The 17,925-nt window shown below is 40.5% G+C and overlaps 1 protein-coding gene across 1 annotated transcript in view; it reads left to right on the top strand.

Moving 5' to 3' along the window:
• Positions 1-628: 628 nt before the first annotated feature.
• The window catches only part of col2a1b (collagen, type II, alpha 1b), a 50,498-nt gene continuing 33,201 nt past the window's right edge, over positions 629-17,925 (top strand). The window contains exons 1-11 of the mRNA XM_087179448.1: positions 629-936; positions 5,895-5,911; positions 6,434-6,466; positions 7,941-7,973; positions 8,188-8,241; positions 9,786-9,887; positions 10,554-10,631; positions 12,904-12,948; positions 14,508-14,561; positions 16,338-16,391; positions 17,307-17,360. Of these exons, the coding sequence (XP_087035574.1) occupies positions 843-936; positions 5,895-5,911; positions 6,434-6,466; positions 7,941-7,973; positions 8,188-8,241; positions 9,786-9,887; positions 10,554-10,631; positions 12,904-12,948; positions 14,508-14,561; positions 16,338-16,391; positions 17,307-17,360 (618 nt within the window). The 5' untranslated portion in view covers positions 629-842. The remainder of the gene's footprint in view (positions 937-5,894; positions 5,912-6,433; positions 6,467-7,940; positions 7,974-8,187; positions 8,242-9,785; positions 9,888-10,553; positions 10,632-12,903; positions 12,949-14,507; positions 14,562-16,337; positions 16,392-17,306; positions 17,361-17,925) is intronic.

The raw sequence follows: 17,925 nt of genomic DNA, 5'->3' as shown, positions 1-17,925 counted from the left end.
TGCCTTTCCTCTGTGTGGTCATGGCACTCTATCTTAGTTTAATATTTCAAGTTTAGGGGAACTTTAAATGTCAGTGACACTGGCTAGGCTTTCGGCGGCTTAATTTTACTTTAGGATATGTTTACCTTCTGTGAGTTTCACCACAGCTCAACAAATCCATCCCAAATATGATTCTATGTGTCTCTGTAACACGAATTTTCACTGTTTTATTGTATTTTCATAAACTAATGACAATATTACCGTTTAGCATCCTTGCAAATATCAAAGCCCAACGCATTATAGCTACACAAGAACTTGGAGCTGGAACTAGACTTTATCTATTAGACTGCATATGCCAAAATACAGAAGGAGCGCCTTCATTTGGCGTAACGAAACAACTCTGACATCGCTATGCTTTCGATGAACAAGGCGGGGGGGGGCACCATCGGGGGAAAAAAAAAAAGTTTCAGTTTTTTTGGGTTCAGTAGCAGCACGTGGAGAAAGGAGTGGTCTGGGACTGGAATAATGGAACCTGGGAGACAGAATGGGAGGGAAACGGGGCTCAGATTTCAGCCTGACAGGGGGTAAGGGGCCGGGCTGATATTTGGGAATATACGAAGATTCATTGAAGGCAACGGGGACATAAAACTACAGCGTCTGGCCTGAAGCGGTCGGTGCTGAGTTTCTGCTGCAGGTCCGGGTCCTGCCGCTGGATTCCCCCATCGTTTTTTTTTTTGGAAAGGGTGAATGTCGAATGGTTCGGCTTTTGTAACTGGGGACACACACTAAATACTGAGAGAAGCCAACGCTCCCTTCGAACCCTTCTTTCTCCCTCAAGGGCCCTGCATGTCTAATATTTAGACATGTTCAGCTTTATGGATTCCAGGACTGTACTGCTACTTGTAGCAACCCAAGTCTGTCTATTAGCCGTTGTGAGATGTCAGGAGGAGGACGACCGTAAGTGACCGTTTTTATTTTTCTCAGAGCTTTAATGAAGAAAAGCTTAAATTGTCATAAGGTGCATATGGAAAGCGAAAGTTCAAATATATTCATCTATAAGCAATTTGGAAAAGTTTTGAGGCTGTTCTGGTGCCTGCAGTGATTTTGTCATCTCCCTCACAACTTTTACGCACAGAAAGTTCACTCTTGTTTGGGTTCTCTGTTGCAGGTAAAGTTATTTTTTTGATTGACGATAGCTGTGCACCGCCTGTCTATCAAAAGTACTGATATTACTGTATCTAGGAGCTGTGACAAAACTCCGTATATCAGAGCTGTGGACGTGCGTAAAAGTGATGGAATGGATTGAGGGATGTGGGACGTTTACGCGAAATAAGGCGCACAAAGCTGAATTTGTTTTCTTGGTAATGTAGTTATTCGGGTACATATGTTGACCGCAGTATTTTTTTTTCCCATTCTTTTCAAAGTTTATATTCTCAGTTGATTGGAAAGCGAAGATCACTAGATTCAGATTTTGACCCACTACAGTGGTGCTCAATGCCTTACCCGACCTCCCCTTTCTTTCCTAAGTTAAGCTGCCAGACACCTGTGGGTGCTTTAGGGGCCTTGACAAGCTCTCCTTTTAACTGCAGATTCACTTAATATAGAGGGTGAGAAGGGGGGGAGGGGATGGGCGAAAAGTGAAAGGTGGTCAGGCTCAAGGGCTTTTGGTGAAAAGTGTTCACATTCCATTGCTGTCAGAGGGCATCCAGGCAGATCCTGGCTTGTTGAGGCGGAAAGGTGGACTAAAAATCCAAATTTCCATTAAAAACACTAAGAATCAAATGGCCCTGCTATTATTGTCCATACCTGCAGACTTTCTTCTGTCTCTGCATTTTTTTTTTTTTTTTTTTAATTATAAATCGGAGTGGGATTAATCATCATCACTATTGATTTTAGTATCCGCAAGAGACATGTGAGAGTTAAGGTATGCCAGCAGATTTGGGGCCAGAAATAATGTTCCATATGATTTCAGGGTTTCCATCTGCTTAAAAGATTACCCATAAGCTGTGACAGTCAGCCCAGAGAGAGACAGAGCCAGGGTGCTAGAAGGTGATTGGAAAAATATAAGACAGGGACTTTTTTTTTATTGTAATACTGAGAAGTGCAGTCTTCTCAGTATACAATGAGTCAGGTTTACGGAGCTTTTAAAGCAAAGAAAAGGTGTTTTTTCAAGAGGAATGTGAAAAAATGGGAGAAAATGCTCATGCCAAAGCAACTGCAAGTCTCAGGTTACTCATTCTGAGATGTAGGCCCCTGGATATAATGAAAGCCCTTTCCTCTGCGTTAACTGGTGGCAGAATTTTTTTCTGGGAGACGCTCAAGTGGTAAAGAGGTCTGATTGTGACCTCAGCACAGCAGGCGCAATGGCCCAGAGAGGACAGGGGTCAGTTGTTCAGCTCTCAGTTTTGAGGCCACTGACTGACCTGTACATGCAGGTGAGGAGCTAATCAGACAGGGGTTAAAGCTCGATCGAGGCCTAAAAGTTACAACACCTGGGTTCACTTTACAATTTTCATTGTTCATTTTACCTCCCTGGAAAACAGTACTTCTGCCAACACATGGGAGAGGAGACTTAGAAATGATCCTCAGTGACGAAAAGCCAGCTTTCTATCAGCTCTCCCGCAGATAGAGGAGCCCTTGTCCCAGAATATCTCATATCAGAAGAATCTTTCATACCCGAGTCAGTGAAAGGACAGGTGCAGGCCTTTGATAGTACATCCAGGCCTGTAAAACTAAATGTCAAAACCACAAGGTATGTGCATGAAAGCTGACCATTTTCTTTTTCCTGACGTGCTGGAACTGGCATCTGACACAGCTATGGCTTCCAGATGGGGTTTAAAATGTGCCCCATGTTTATACAAGGCAATAGTTTGTGAATTGCCCACTCTGTCCCTTTCCAGAAAGACCTCATTCATTGCTGCTGAGGTCCGTTAGGTTACCTAGACTTAAGCAGCACTCAAAGGTAAATATAGCTACTGTACTTGCCCCTTCCCCTCTCACCCTCTCTGCACCCTGAGGCCTGTCTTTTGATACGTCACCCCGTGGTGCACGGTCAGTGGCTCTAATCAGAGCATTTCTTTGAGCAAGTGTTTGGTCCTCTGTTGACTATTGACTAAGCTGCCAGACTGTAAAATGAACTGGAATATGGCTAATTACCTATGTCTATTGTTAACTTTTCTTGAGTGCTGTACTTTAGACTGCGTACAGTACCTGTATTGAAACATGCCCCACCTCCATCACATTACTCTATTTGCTCTATTTACCAAGCTGTGGTCTGTAAAAAAAAAAAAAAAATCCAAACATTTTTCATTTACTGAATGCAAAGTCTGTCTGCTTTGCAGTAAATTAGGGTGTCTCCCGCAATGTAAACGAGCCCTATATTTAACTTGTTGAGGAATTTGGGCACATGGTCTCCAGCTCCTGTGAAGTTATTGGAGGTTTCCTGCTGGTCTTACTCAGCTTCATTGTGAATCTGTGGCGTTACACTACCACCATGTGGCTACTTTAGAGGTTGCACGTATTAGTCCAATAAGTGGACTCAGTGTTGGTTATTCATTGATGTAATGATGAGATTTTTTGTTTATTTTTAAGGTTAGTTTTGGGACCGTGACGCCGCGCAATATTTTTTATTTGTTGAAACTGTGCTGATAGGGAAATATCTATTGATAAAATTGTTCATCAGTGGGTGGGAGATCAGCTGTAAAGAGGCAGATGACAAGAGCTCAAGTGCTTTTGTTGCATCTGCCCTGCTGACGTCCCACTGAACAATGCAGTTCATCCCAACCAGCTTCAGTCACTCTGGTCTGTAGCTGACCTTATGCTTTGCTTAGACATGTTCTCACAAGGATCAATGAAGTATCAAATGACTTTCCTATTAAGCAAACAAAAATGTTTGGTGGGTTAGTTTTTCATTTTGTCTTTTTTGCATTAACACTTTGGACCTGTTATTGTACTGCATATGCGTTTCCCACCCTCAACAAAACATTTGGTTTCCTTCCTATCTCAAGCATATCTTATGACTTACAGTAAATACTATATTTGTTTATGAGTTACATATTGCAGTGACTGATATTCACACCTGACGCATAATCTTCTTTTTCCTCCCACCAACTACCTGCCTGGGCCTCTGTGTGTCCCTTGCTATGATCGCACACACAGAGGAGGATGCTTTTAGCTGTATACAGGACGGACAGCGCTATAGCGACAAGGACGTATGGAAACCAGAGCCTTGTCGCATCTGTGTGTGTGACACTGGAACCGTCCTGTGTGATGAAATTGTCTGCGAGGAGCTAAAAGACTGCCCCAAACCTGAAATCCCATTTGGAGAGTGTTGCCCCATCTGCGCAGCTGACACATCTACGCCCATTGGTTGTAATTTATTTATCTCACACCTCTCATAAATAAATTACTGTACAACATCATGCTGTTTATTTTGGGGAGAAAATGAAGCGTGGACAGTTTAGTATCAATCAAAGGTTGGCCAAGTGCAGTTTAACCTCTATAAATCAGGCCTCTGCTGTATGTCATCCTTTGATTTGAAAACTGTTCTATCCCCAAAGCAAACAAATGATAAGAAATAAACAACAGTGACACATCTGAGATTTCGTTGAAATGCTACGTCATCGCCTTTTTTCTATAGCTGGCTCACCTTGGCCCCATCTTGTTTGAATACTCTGTCCTTCCCTGAGTATCATGAAAACATGTGGCAGCCATTAAGGAAATACCTCAGTCAAGCAGACACGGCCTCGCATTTCTACTCTATATCCTCTCTGTGGATTTCTGCAGATCTGATGGCTAGAAAAAAAAAAAAAAAAAAACGACTGAGGGTTGACACTCGACTGAGGGTTGAGGCTTTTTGAAGGAATTATTTGCCACTTTTGAAACTACCATTTGCCTCCTGTTAAACAGGGAGCATTTTGGTCAGCTTTGGAAATGTTGACAAATTTGGTTGAGGAGCATGAATGAAATCAGAAGTGTCACTGTATGCAATGCATGCTAATTGAAATAAAATGCTTTATACAATACCTATCCTCCATTCAAGGCAAAGCTAAGTGCTATAGTAAGAAGTATGTAACAAGTAAAGTATCATTTCAAGTTATCAATCACCTAAAAACCGGGCTGGCTATCAACTCTCAATACAACAGGAATTTGTCCAGATGACAGATTATCTAACACCATCAGGTACAAAAAGTTGGCATTGATTGTCAGATCAAATATGTAATGTTTACTTATTCTTGAAACAGATTTCATTCAAAATTGAAAGATTTTAGACTATTTTACAGTGTATGTCTTATGGCTACTTGTATTTAGACAACATTTAATATTTGAGAAGTTTGGCTTGTATTTTGCTACAAATCAGGAGCATGCTGTTTTGGAATTAGTACATAAAAATGGGTGTCATATTGGCACTTAACACCAAATATTTTGAAAAAAAAAAAAAATCAATTTTACTTCATTTCCCTACCTACAAAGTGTGCAAACTCATAATCGACCAATATTGCGACCTAACAATGCTCATTACAATGCTTTGAAATATAGAAAAACAAAAATCCAGCTCTGGCTAACAATACCATTTAATATTGTAATGAAAACATGTAGTTTACACAGTCTCTTCCAATGCTTTTGCTTCCTATGAGTCTCTTTTACTCGCAGCTGCTTTGCTTCTGCTTTGAGCTCTTAAGATGGTGATTTAGCCAACACTTTTTCAATCCTGATGGGCTCTTTTGGTACAACAAGTGTGATTTGGTGGTGGTCTTTAGAGTAGTTTAATTTAGGAAAGTACAACTGGTTAAAAGCATGTACAGACTTTCAGGGCTTCTGGGAAATATTGTGCAACCCTCCTCGATTGTTTCTGTATAAGCCAGTCACTAACCACAATCTGTTTTTCCCCTCTACCCCTCCCGACCACATAACAGGAGTACCTGGAGCTAAGGTGAGACCATTGTGGGATATTATGACACTGTGTGTGTGTGTGTTTGTGTGTGTGCGCGTGTGTTTGTTTATGGATTAGTCTGCATATGTGATCTTGAGGCTGTACGTGTGTGTGTGTGTGTGTGTGTGTGTGTGTGTGTGTGTGTGTGTGTGTGTGTGTGTGTGTGTGTGAAATGAAGCTCTCCAGCACCTGCAATTAAATCAGTATCTGTCCCAGACTCAGATATCAGTGCTGCGGGGGGGGGCTGTAGTTTATGGATTCAACGAGACTTTGATGTGAAAAAGCTTTGCCAGATGGATTATAGTTATTTCCTGCCCCACACTGTGTGCCATATTTATGTGTCTGATGATACTGTAGGGGATACTTATTTTCCAACATTTGGCTGTTGACCAATTTCCTGATAAAACTGCAAGTTTTCCATTGGAAGTACGTTTAAAATTATGTGGGTGAGAAAAGACCAAAAATGTTGAACACAATTTTGTTGTCCTAATGCTAATTGCTGCTTTATTTCTTCAATATCAGGGTCAGAAAGGTGAACCCGGAGACATTACCGATGTAAGTTGACACCACACAACCCCCTTTACTGAAAATACAAATTAACCATTATTTTAATTTGAAAATGCTCATTAGTGAAATGGTTTAAGTGATAGAGATCTCCTTCAGCCTCACATGAAACACTTACAACCCTTATTTGTAGCCACTGGTGAAGCAAGTATTCAGAAAAATGTAACAATACTGCAATATAAAGAGACACCACTATAAGTAACAGTCAATGCAATGAAAAGTATGTAAGTATTTTAACAAAAGTCAAAGTAGAAATTCTGAAAAATGGGCCCTGTGAGTCTTATATTATTATATACTACTAGATTATTATTACTGATGCATCAATGTGCAAGTAGCACTTTACTGTTAGGTTGAACTGTTTTATCTTAGCTAGGTTAATCTATACGAGTGCATCACATTTTATAAATCAGTTTTAATCTGACATATTACTTCAGATATCTAATAAATGTGTTGGAGTAAAAAGTACATTTTCCTCTAAAATTTTAGTGGCGTAGGAGCAGAATGAAATGGAAGTATCTCAAAATACTTGAATAAATGTTCTTACTTACATTCCTAAAGGAGTTTTTTAAATCGAAAACAACTGGACTAGGTTATTTGTCTGGGAAGACGTTTCACCTCTCATCCAAGAGGCTTCATCAGTTCGTGTACGCATCTGACCAGGCTAGGACTGGTCCTGAACCACCTTAGGATACTATGACCTGGACAAATGAGAATATACACAGGCTTACTTACATTCCCTCACTGTTGGTAGCACACTATCCAGGACTGTGGATGTTTGTAATAGTTTTTACTAAATACAGAAATAAGTAACGTAATGCAGTATTATGAAATAACTGAAGAATTCAAAGACTGTATACTGCCAGTCTACAAAGGAAAGAAAGAAAGAGAGGAGGCAGGTCTGTTAGCCCACCCATCAGGAAGACAGCCAAGCACAATAAGTCCTCCATACAATCCTCCATAAAGATCTTCATAGGCCAGGGAAGAGAGAGAGAGAGAGAGAGAGAGAGAGAGAGAGAGAGAGAGAGAGAGAGAGAGAAAGAGAGAGAGAGAAAGAGAGAGAGAGAGGGAAAACTCCCTGCTGCTGCACAGCTGCACCTGGAAATGCTTTACCCATTTGAGGGAACACAAGTTCATGGCAGGAAATAAGAAGGCATTGTTTATTGTATGTTTCTGATAATGCTTTGCCTGAAGAGATTAGCAATTAACAGGTCTGCTCTGATGGGAGCCAGATAATGTTTCCCCTCATATCCAGGGAGATCTAAACCTCACGTGTAAATACATCTGCTAAATGTACGTTTTAGTAATGGGCGTAAATTTCAAGAGGATTCAGTTTGAGCACTCCAACATGCCTTCATATGCTGCACTTAAATGACTTCAAAGATTGAGGGTAACATTTTAGCAAAGATAGTCAACATCGTATAATGCGGATATCTTTATATTTTCTCTATTTTCTTCCCTTGTGCAGGTTGTAGGACCAAGAGGACCTGGTGGCCCTATGGTATGCACCTATTTCTGTGTTTGTCCATTTGTTCCTTAGAAAGCTTTTAGAATTTGCTGTGTGTAGAGAGTCTTCTGTACTACCTCTATCCATGCAAGACAGAAAGAGACTGCCTCCCAAGATCTGAAATTTAACACAAGTTGCATCTGTCTCTTTAACTCACATACTGAGATCACACCTGAAGTTACTAATTCACTGTCTCCTGTTCACCCAGGGCCCACCAGGAGAGCAAGGACCCCGTGGATCAAGAGGAGAGAAGGGAGAGAAGGTCAGTTTGAAAAGTGTTTCGCCCTGACCCTTAAAAAAAAAAAGAAAAAGAAAAAGAAAACTCTCTCCCTTAAGAAGTACAGTGCGTCCTATTGAATGTGATAGCTTTAGGTCTTTGGGGGCGGTGGTGGAGGTTGGGGGGGGGGGGGGGGTGGTACCTGCTATAGCTTGCAGGTTTGCAGAATGGCAGCCTTTCACTGAGCAGCTCAGTCTAACTAGTCATGTGTCGTTTCCATTAGGCTGTGTGGTCTGGGTTGTTTCACAAATGTGGGACTGTCGGGGTCTCATAACGTAAACCTCCGCTTCTCTCGGAGGCCTCGCACTCAGTCAATCAGTCAGTCAGTGTGGGAAATCAGCGCCGCCACATTCGCCTGGCTTTGATCATCACATTAATGCAACAGCACTTGTACGTGATAATGGATGCAGGCGCTGAGTTTATGTCGTGTGCTTGTCTTGTTTATGTAGATTTAAGCACAAGGTGGACTGAGTTTTGGCTAGCAGAGGTTAAGTACACATTCTTTGTTCAGGATCCCCTTGCAGGGTAATTTGTCACTACATGCACAGAGGTATGCCAGGTTGTCTGATTTGGGCTGATAAATCTTCAACATGCACAACAGCCCTGCAGGAAATAAATCTGTATTTTGTATTGAATTGTATAACTTTCGATTGGTATAAAAGTTTAACCTGTTTCATCAGCTTTTTTTTAACCTTTAAATGTCCAGTGTGGTTGAGTTCATAAAGACAAACTTCAGTCCTGATGGATCACTGTTACTGGTGTATCAGGTGTAGTCGAGTTCCCTCATGTAGAGCGTCAGTGCAGTTTGGAGTAGGTTCAACTGAACATTAGGCCTCTGTCAACAGTATCTGACAAATGTAGTCCAGCGGAGTATCGTCTGCCAGCAACTGTGTAATAATTTATCCAAAGTACTTCTGAGTTCAAGTGTTGGCACACAGGCCAAAAATGAATCAATGCTGAGTTGTAACAATTATCATTTAACACTTTTTCTGTACTCATATATGCTTGGAAAGTCCTTGTTATTTGGCTAGGTGTATTTATAGTTGACATAACGATAAGATCAAAACAGGAGGATTTTTAATCAAGGAGGTGTCATATTCATTTGCATTAGATTTCAAATATGTGTCTTTCTTTTCTTTTAAAAAAGGCACATTGCATAAGAATATAATTAAGATTAAGATGTTTTATTTTTAAAGTAAAAATACCAAAACTTCTCTGGATGCAGCTTCTCAGATGTGAATATTTGTTTTTTTCTTAGTTTTATATAATAGAAAATTAATATTTTTCAATTTTGGACTGTTGGTCAGACAAAGACATTTGAATTTGGAAATTGTGACAGGCACTTTTTGCAATTTTCTCACATTTTTTGGACTAAATGATGAATTTAAAGATTAAGTGATAATGAAAACAATCTGCAGTGGTCATCTGCCATGAGTCACTACAAATAACAAGTACTCATTATGAAACTACCTTAGGTCTTGTTCTTGTCCTTTTTATAGATTTTTTGTTTATTTATTTATCTATTTCAGGGAACCCCTGGTCCCCGTGGCAGAGATGGTGAGCCTGGCACCCCCGGAAACCCCGGCCCCCCTGGACCTCCAGGACCTAATGGACCCCCTGGCCTCGGCGGAGTAAGTATCTCATGACAAGTAGGGGTGGCGAACTGGCATTCACTGCAGACGCAGGAGCTGACAGGTCGAACACTGATGCAGGGCCAAGAGCGGGTTCACTTTGAATGGGTGGAATAAGCAGAGAGAATGGTAAAATGGAGCAGGGAAGAATTCAAGAGCACAAAAGATGTGGGAAACTGCTGGCAATGGGAGGAGGCCGAAAGACAACAGCGAGTGGATGCAGAGAGAGAGAATAGATCGAATGCCTCTCATTCTTCGCAGGAGAAAAGAAGGGAGGAGGTGGACTGAGGGGAGGGGAGGTGGAAGGGCAGGAGGTAGTATGATAGACCCAGGGAGGGGAAAAAGCCTTTCTTGGAGGGGGGAGACAAGGAGAGTCTTTGTGAAGGGGAGAGAGATGAAAACTGTTCACATGCCCTCTGTCTGCATCAGGATTCACATAATAAGCTCTGCTGCTGACAGCCCCTATCCTGCCAAAGTGACACCGCACCCTCCAACACATTTAACAATACAAGATACTTCAATTTTGCATCATGGACACTGAAAGAGCGAAAGCTCAGTTTTTCTTTTCAGTCTATTCCAAACAGATGCTTTTTACCCTGCAGTCAATGTGACAACAGATGACTTTAAAAGCTTGAGTTCACTAATTTTTCTTTTTGTGTTTTTCAGAACTTTGCTGCTCAGATGGCTGGTGGCTTTGACGAGAAGGCTGGCGGCGCACAGATGGGTGTGATGCAAGGACCAATGGTGAGCCAGTGATGATGAGAGCTGCTTCCACTCCTGTGTTTTTTGGGGTTTTTTGTTTGTTTTTTGTTGTTTTTTTGTTTTTGTTTTTGTTTTTTAAAGAGTCAGCTGCTTATGAATCTGCTAGGATGCAACATTTTGAGCGGTCAGGAGCAAAGCCAAGTGCTTAGACAGACTTGTCTCTCCACATGAAGACCCGGGTTAAAACTCAGCATCAGACAACATCTGCAACATCTCAAGGTGTTGGAGTGAAATGCTGAATGCCAACCAGCTCCAGTGGGGTTTTTTTTTTTTCTGTGGCTGATTTGTGGACTTCCTTAAGTGAACCAGAGAAGCATCACATGGTTATCAAATTTGTAAACTACGAGATGGACACATCATCACCATTGTTCTTCACCAGAAGAGGAGATACCCATGTAGGATTTAAAATCATCAAGGCTGGGAAGAAACTACGCAGACTACTGATTTAAGACTAGTCCAAGTGATAAATAGCCTTGCATATGTGCTAAATAGATGTGAGAAGTTTCCCAAGTGCTGAAGAAAATAATTCTGCGTCCTGAAGACAAGTAAACACACATGGAGCAACAAGGGGTAATTTTATAAATTGAGGAAACAGCCATTGATTGTCATTATACTCCAAACCCCTGAAAAACCACTGCTGCCGTCGGTTAGCTGGCATGGCAGCCTGCCTGAGCTGGAGTGAGGAGCACACTGGGAGCTATTTTGGTTTAGAGAGCCACAGAGCGGCTTGGCAGTGTCTCAGCCCAGCAGAGGTTTGAGACACCAGGAGGGGTGGATGGTGTGTTTGTGTGGGAGGGGGGGGGGGGGGGGGGCGTCAGCGGCTGGAGTCAATCAGATCCCCACAGCTAGCAGCAGTGTGTGTGGCTGCACTCCTACTGCCTGTCCTTCCACATGTCTGACAGTGCACCACAGTGCTGGGCCTTTTTGAAGCCAGCCCACATTTACTTTGGCGTTTACCAGCCTGCTGGGGGAGAGCAGTGAAAGAACAGACTGGACTGATGTTCAATCACAACACACACACACACACACACACACACACACACACACACACACACACACAGGACCCCAAATCGTATCCATACACTTACATACCAAACCCTCAAACAACACTCTTACTGAAACGTATGCACACACACATAAGCACACATATGCTTGTCCCTCAAACACACATTCAGTAGTTCCTGAAGATATAGAGCCCCATTGATAAGTTTCTACCCGCTGTGGTGAAGGGTTCCCACACCCACTGAAAGGTGACTTTCATTCCCCTCTGAGGACCACTGTGCCGTGCTGTGACGTTTTCTTTGGCTGCCATGCCCGATTTTTTTTTTAAGCATAACCATGATGCTGAAATGAGGGGTTATAAAAGCAAGCCTACTGAAAGGAATATGTTTTCATCCATGAGGAAAGCTGTCCCAAGTGATCTGAATCATTTTTCTTAACTTACTTAGAGGATAGAATCTTGTGAAACGTTATTGACAGCAACTCATAAAGCCCCATTGTTCCTTCTTATACAGCTGATTTTCTTTGTGTATGCGAGTGTATAATGAAGATTTGGCTCATCACCTCCACAGAATGTGATTTTCTCTTGTTGAGCACTGATGCATGAAGCTAAAGTAGAAATGACTTAGGCATGTGACTCCAGCCAGAAGCACTCGCTGAGGAGATTAAGGTCGAGTTGGGGAAAATTTAGTTTAAGAAATCTCACCTCGTCCTATTCTGGTGCCTGAAATCTCACATCTCTGGGATGAGGAATTTCTCTAAACCCGGATAGCTCAGTATTATGTTGTTTTTCATTCCATGTCAAAGTGAAATAAGTCATGTAGAGTTCAAGCGCTTCCCTTAAGATTACAGCACTACCGCTGATGACCTTTGAACTACAGAAACACACAGGACTTGGGGAAAAGGAGCTGACAGAAAAAGAAAGAGGGGAGGGGGGTGAAAACAAGTGAAAAGAGTGATAGAGAGTAGCAGAAAGTCTGAATGCCCCTTAGGAATTTCAGACGATTTATGGATTTGACAAGTAGAGCTGTTAAGTTTTGTGTAGCTTTAGGGCAAAGCAGGTGAAATGTTTTTTTTTTTTTTATAGCTTCTGACAGAATTTAAGTGGACAAGAGAAGAGTGCAGGATTTCTTCCTAATACACTTAAACAGAATTGCAAAATGTGTAAAATAATTGTGCACTACCCTGTTTTTGTGTAGTTTAAACTATGTTGTTAGCCTGATGTTGTGTCTCTGGTCTGTTTTCTTCCCCTCAGGGCCCTATGGGACCCAGAGGACCACCTGGCCCCTCCGGAGCACCTGTAAGTACCTCCTGTTCTCCCCGAACAACACACAAGCCTGTAGAAGAGACCTGTGTTCAGTCACTGACAGGATACTGAAGACTGAATCTTAAGAGTTGTAATTGATGCTGCGTACATACAGTATGCCACAGTGTCTACACCCCCTGAGTGTATTTAACAAGAGTTAGATTAATATCTATTTATAATTTAACAACAATAATGACCCAGAAAATGACCAGCAGAGAGCATATCACCATACATAGGAGATTAATGTTCACTCACACTCACACACACACTTTGTTTTAACTGTGAGTGTCTGCTGTTTTATGGAGGAGGGTGGCACACGGAGAACCCTTCTTCTCCCAGCTGCAGGCTCCAGGGCTTTTTCCTATGCCACAACCCAGACAAACTGTAGAACACCTGACAATTTACCTCTCACAGAGCCTACTGGGCTTCACCTTCCATCCCCGACTTCCCCTGCCTCTTTCTGTTCCTGCCCACAACTGAGCTCTAACTTCCAGAGTAAAGCTATTAAGTTTTAGGCAGTGCCAGCTGACTTGCCTCAACTTGATGGTTTTATCACCCTAAGCCCACATTGGGAGAGAAGTATTTTCTTCTTAGGCACCTAAGACTGCGTTTAGATAGGAAACAGGTTGCCTGACATTTGTAGGGAAGAAGTGTCACTTTAAAAAGCTGCAGTTTGCAATGTAGACGAACAGACACAGAAATTTAACGAAGAAGTAGTTTTGTAACGACTGCTTGTGCGTTTCTGCTCTGGGCTGCTGCAGGTGTCGATTTTGCTAAATGTATAGATGCTCCAAGTCTTCATTTTATACTGTAAATTAAGATGTGAAATTGAATTAGGGTTAGGGTAGTGGCATCTGTTACAAATGCCTAGAGCTGAAACGATCAACTGATTGATCGATGAGTCAATCATCAGAAAAAAAAGCAACTATTTTGATAATTAATTAACTGCTTCAGTCATTTTTCAAGCAAAAACAGTGGGGAAAAAAAACCTACACATTCTTTGGTTTCATGCTCTTCAGTGTGAAGAATTTGCCCCTAAACCGAACACCTTTTTTTGGACTTTTGGTCGGACAAAACAAGACATGTGAAGAATGGGTTTCGGGTTTCAGGAAGTTGTAATGGGCATTTTTCACTACATTTAAATACCCTGTAAATTTATTAATAATGAAAATGATTCTTAGTTGCATCCCTACAAATTACACATATTTAGAAACTTCCTACATAAGACCTATTCAAATCAAATTTATAATTTTTTTGATTAACTGATTAATTGTTTGGTCAATAAAATATCAGTTAACAGTGGAAAATGCTCTCGTCATGATTTCCTAAAGCCCACAGTTGATATACTGAAACTGTTTTAAACATGTCACATTGCAATCAAGGATTCACATCATTGAACTTTTGCTTAAAAATTACAAAAACACTTATTCAGTTATTAAAGTAGTTCATGATTGGTCCACAGTCTTTTTTTCTGTTAGGTTCTTGTTTGCCACTGTGTATTTAAAAAAGTTACACTCTCATCAAACAGCCTGTCTCTTCTTTCTACATCTCAGGGCCCACAAGGTTTCCAAGGCAACCCAGGAGAGGCTGGCGAGCCCGGACAATCTGTAAGTGTCCCACAGAGTGCTACTCCTTCCCCAGTCCACATCACATGGTTTATTATAAATTCCTGCTCTACAGCCTTTTTCATAACCTCTTTAGATGTCTCCCCTCCCCTCCAGGCGCCGATAAGCCTCTCTTCTTCTTTTCTTTTTCATCCATCTCCCTCTACTCGTGTCTAACTTTTTAAAAAGGATGGCATCATCCACAAAAGCACTATTAGCTTTCAAATGACTTCAACAGGTAAAGTAAAAAGGAAAATCAGATATTGTTGATACAGTATAGTGTGTGCAAGTGAGACAGGATGCTATTTAAAAAATAATTATAAAAAAAAAAAGCTCATCAAGAGAAACAAAAAACAAAAGAACCAAAACATCACTGAAGTGGATAACAGTCTGTTCAACCTTATCCTATTCAATTTTACTATGTGGAAACCTTACTACAGCTGCCCCATTGTAGCTATACTTTAGTTCCATTAACACTTTCTAACCTTTCATTGCCAGCCACTAACTTATATATCCTGTATTTGACTAGCCAGCTCCTTACATTTCAACTTTTACAACCCTCACAGTTGGTCAGTCCTCACAGTCACAAACTCACATCTGTGTGAAGCCTGACATCTAATGGTGAAAGGCAGGGTACCTCTCCTGCTCATTTTTATTCTCCTCAAATAACTCTGACAGAATTAAGCCTTAAGCCCTTCCATTAGTTTTCATTTTCTGTTTTTCTTACAATTCCTCCTCGGAATTTTCTCCATTTCCTCGATGCACCCCCTCTCCCCTTTCTTACCCTTCCTCTAGTTTACACTATCCTTGTCCTTCCCGTTCCCTCAGCAGGTAGACAATTCAGGGTCTCCTCACTGCTGTGTTAATCTGCTCCTGTGGAGTTCAGATAAGCAGGTGGAGGTGCCCTACTTGCCAGCACATCATTATGAGCAATTAAAATCAAGTTTCCTACCAGAAAATAACTTGACAGTGAAGTGTTTGTGAAGTGCAGAGATAATTTTAGCCTTTGAAATTGTAATGAGTCAGTTTTGGGATTTTTTCCATCAGAGTAGAAAATTAACAACATGTCATTAATATATTTCTCTTTTTAATATAACATCCCTTATGTTATTGCGGGTCAGTGTTTTATTCAATATGAGCACTTCAGAGTTTTGTTTTGTCTACATTTTCACTTGCTTACTCAAGACAGACTAATACAGAAGAAAAGAGTAAGGTCATCTAGATGTCTAAATAAAGATAGGACCAATAGACCAATAGATAAGTGAGAAGCCTAAGGAAGAAACTGGCAGACAGAAAGAGAGACAGACTGGAAACAGCTGAACTTTATAATGAATATATTTGTTCCATCTTCTTGGCCTAATCTCCTCTATAAATCCTGCTGATTCTGACCTTTTCATATTGAATAACACTGTCATGAAGAGTCATAATATTGTCAGGAATGTAAATCCTTCAGTGTGTACAAAGAGATGCTCATATTAATAAAGCAAATGTTCAATGTGTTTCAGATGAGCAAGATAACTGTTTTTGATTAACTTAATAGTAAACACATTATTAATGGCAGCTTATGTCAGTAAGTTTAATATGTACAGGTTGAATGATTATTAAAGTCACGTAAAGAAGGTTGTTTTATGTGTCTCATTAGGTTTGCTGTCAAGGAGAACAATAGTTGTCACCACAGGCTATAAATTTTGACCCAAAGTTCAAAATGCTGCCCTCTGTTGGTTATAAATGGTAACTGTGTCTCACCTTTGCTTGTTTTCTCTTTACTCATAATAATAGGGCCCCATGGGTCCCCGTGGCCCCCCTGGACCTTCTGGAAAACCTGGAGATGATGTAAGTATCTCACAACTTCATAAAACTAGAAATACATACAGATGGGGTCCAAATGTCTGAGACCAATTTCCCCATTCACTTGAATGGGGCCTCAATGTATTGCATTTAAATTTGACCTTAAACCACCAGAGAAAGAAAGAAATTCTCTTGAGGCCTTTTCTGACTACAGGAACTACAAGAACTGTGTCACTGTTATGATTGTCATAGGTGAATTATGCTGAGTATTGATTTCCCGTTCGTGACCTTTTAACACATATTCTCATAAAAACAAAGAAATACTGCTTTGATTTTTTTATATTTGTTTAGTATACTATTATAAAGTATAAATCACAGTGTCTCCATCATTAATTGATTTTATTGGTCTCTGATAGCTCTTTGTTTTAGTATAACTCAACTATATTTCTCTAATTACTACTCTACTATTTCATAACCTTTCTTCTTCTGAATGTTATTTTCTGCATCTTGTTATAACTACAGTGTCTGATTTTTTTGTAGCTGGGTATTATTACTGCTACACTACCATAGAAATATTTTTTTTTTCTTTTTAGAAATGTTGCAAATGTATTTTACATTGTACTGTCGATACTCTTTCCATCAAAACTATGAGAAATAAGATGTTTCATTACTGCCATACATTTAGACATTCATCATGTCTATTGCTTATTTACCTTACAAAGGAGTGACAGACATCAAAGTGTAATTTCTACTTTTAGCCACATGATGGCAGCAGACATGACATATCACATTGTGTCCACTAGGGGTGCTCACTCTCACGTCAACAATATTAACTATACTACAGTATTTGACATTTTAAAAAGCAGCACTTACATGAAATTAACAAATTGACACAATTTATTGTGTATTTTAACTATATTTTTAATTTTACACAACTTTCCCTCTCCGTTTGTGTTTTAGGGTGAAGCTGGCAAACCTGGCAAATCAGGCGAGCGTGGACCTACTGGACCTCAGGTGAGGTTTCTCAGTTCTGTGGATTCATTCCAACTCTTCTATGAACAGGGCATTTTGCTAAAGGGAGGCCTTACTTTATATCCTCAAAGGTTTTGTTTCGTTTGTCTCTTTGGTGGCCAGCAATCAGTATCATAATGAGGTGCAAGAGTTTCTTATACTAGCTCTCAGACTGAAGCTGATTCATTGGCAATAAAACAAGATTTGTGGGAACTGCCCAACATCTATGAACTCTTACACAACTACTACTGTTACTGAGCCTAAATCAACTCAAACTGCCAGCGTAGTTTTACATTTCACTCTATACTGATTATACAATAAAGCACATGACTGATAGAAATCTAGACTAAGCGTATCTAGATTTTGATTAGTGTTAAAATCGGAAAGTTACTGTAACACTTTCAGATATTTAATACTGTGATAAATATTTTGAGTTTAGATGGAGTCATTTATCATCTCAAGCCAGGAATCTGAGCATTTAGTGACCAATATTAGCTGGAGCCAAAACAGGACTTAACTTTTGAAAGTTTGTTTGAAAAAAAAAAAAAAAAAAAAAAAATTCCACCCC

Source organism: Seriola lalandi, unplaced genomic scaffold (genome assembly GCF_002814215.2).
Source record: "Seriola lalandi dorsalis isolate HSWRI2012SDOR001 ecotype SW California unplaced genomic scaffold, Sedor1 jcf7180002054840, whole genome shotgun sequence".
In the NCBI taxonomy this organism is placed as follows: domain Eukaryota; kingdom Metazoa; phylum Chordata; class Actinopteri; order Carangiformes; family Carangidae; genus Seriola; species Seriola lalandi.
Note: the sequence above shows the minus strand (reverse complement) of the source record. Positions and strands in the feature narration are given on the sequence as shown.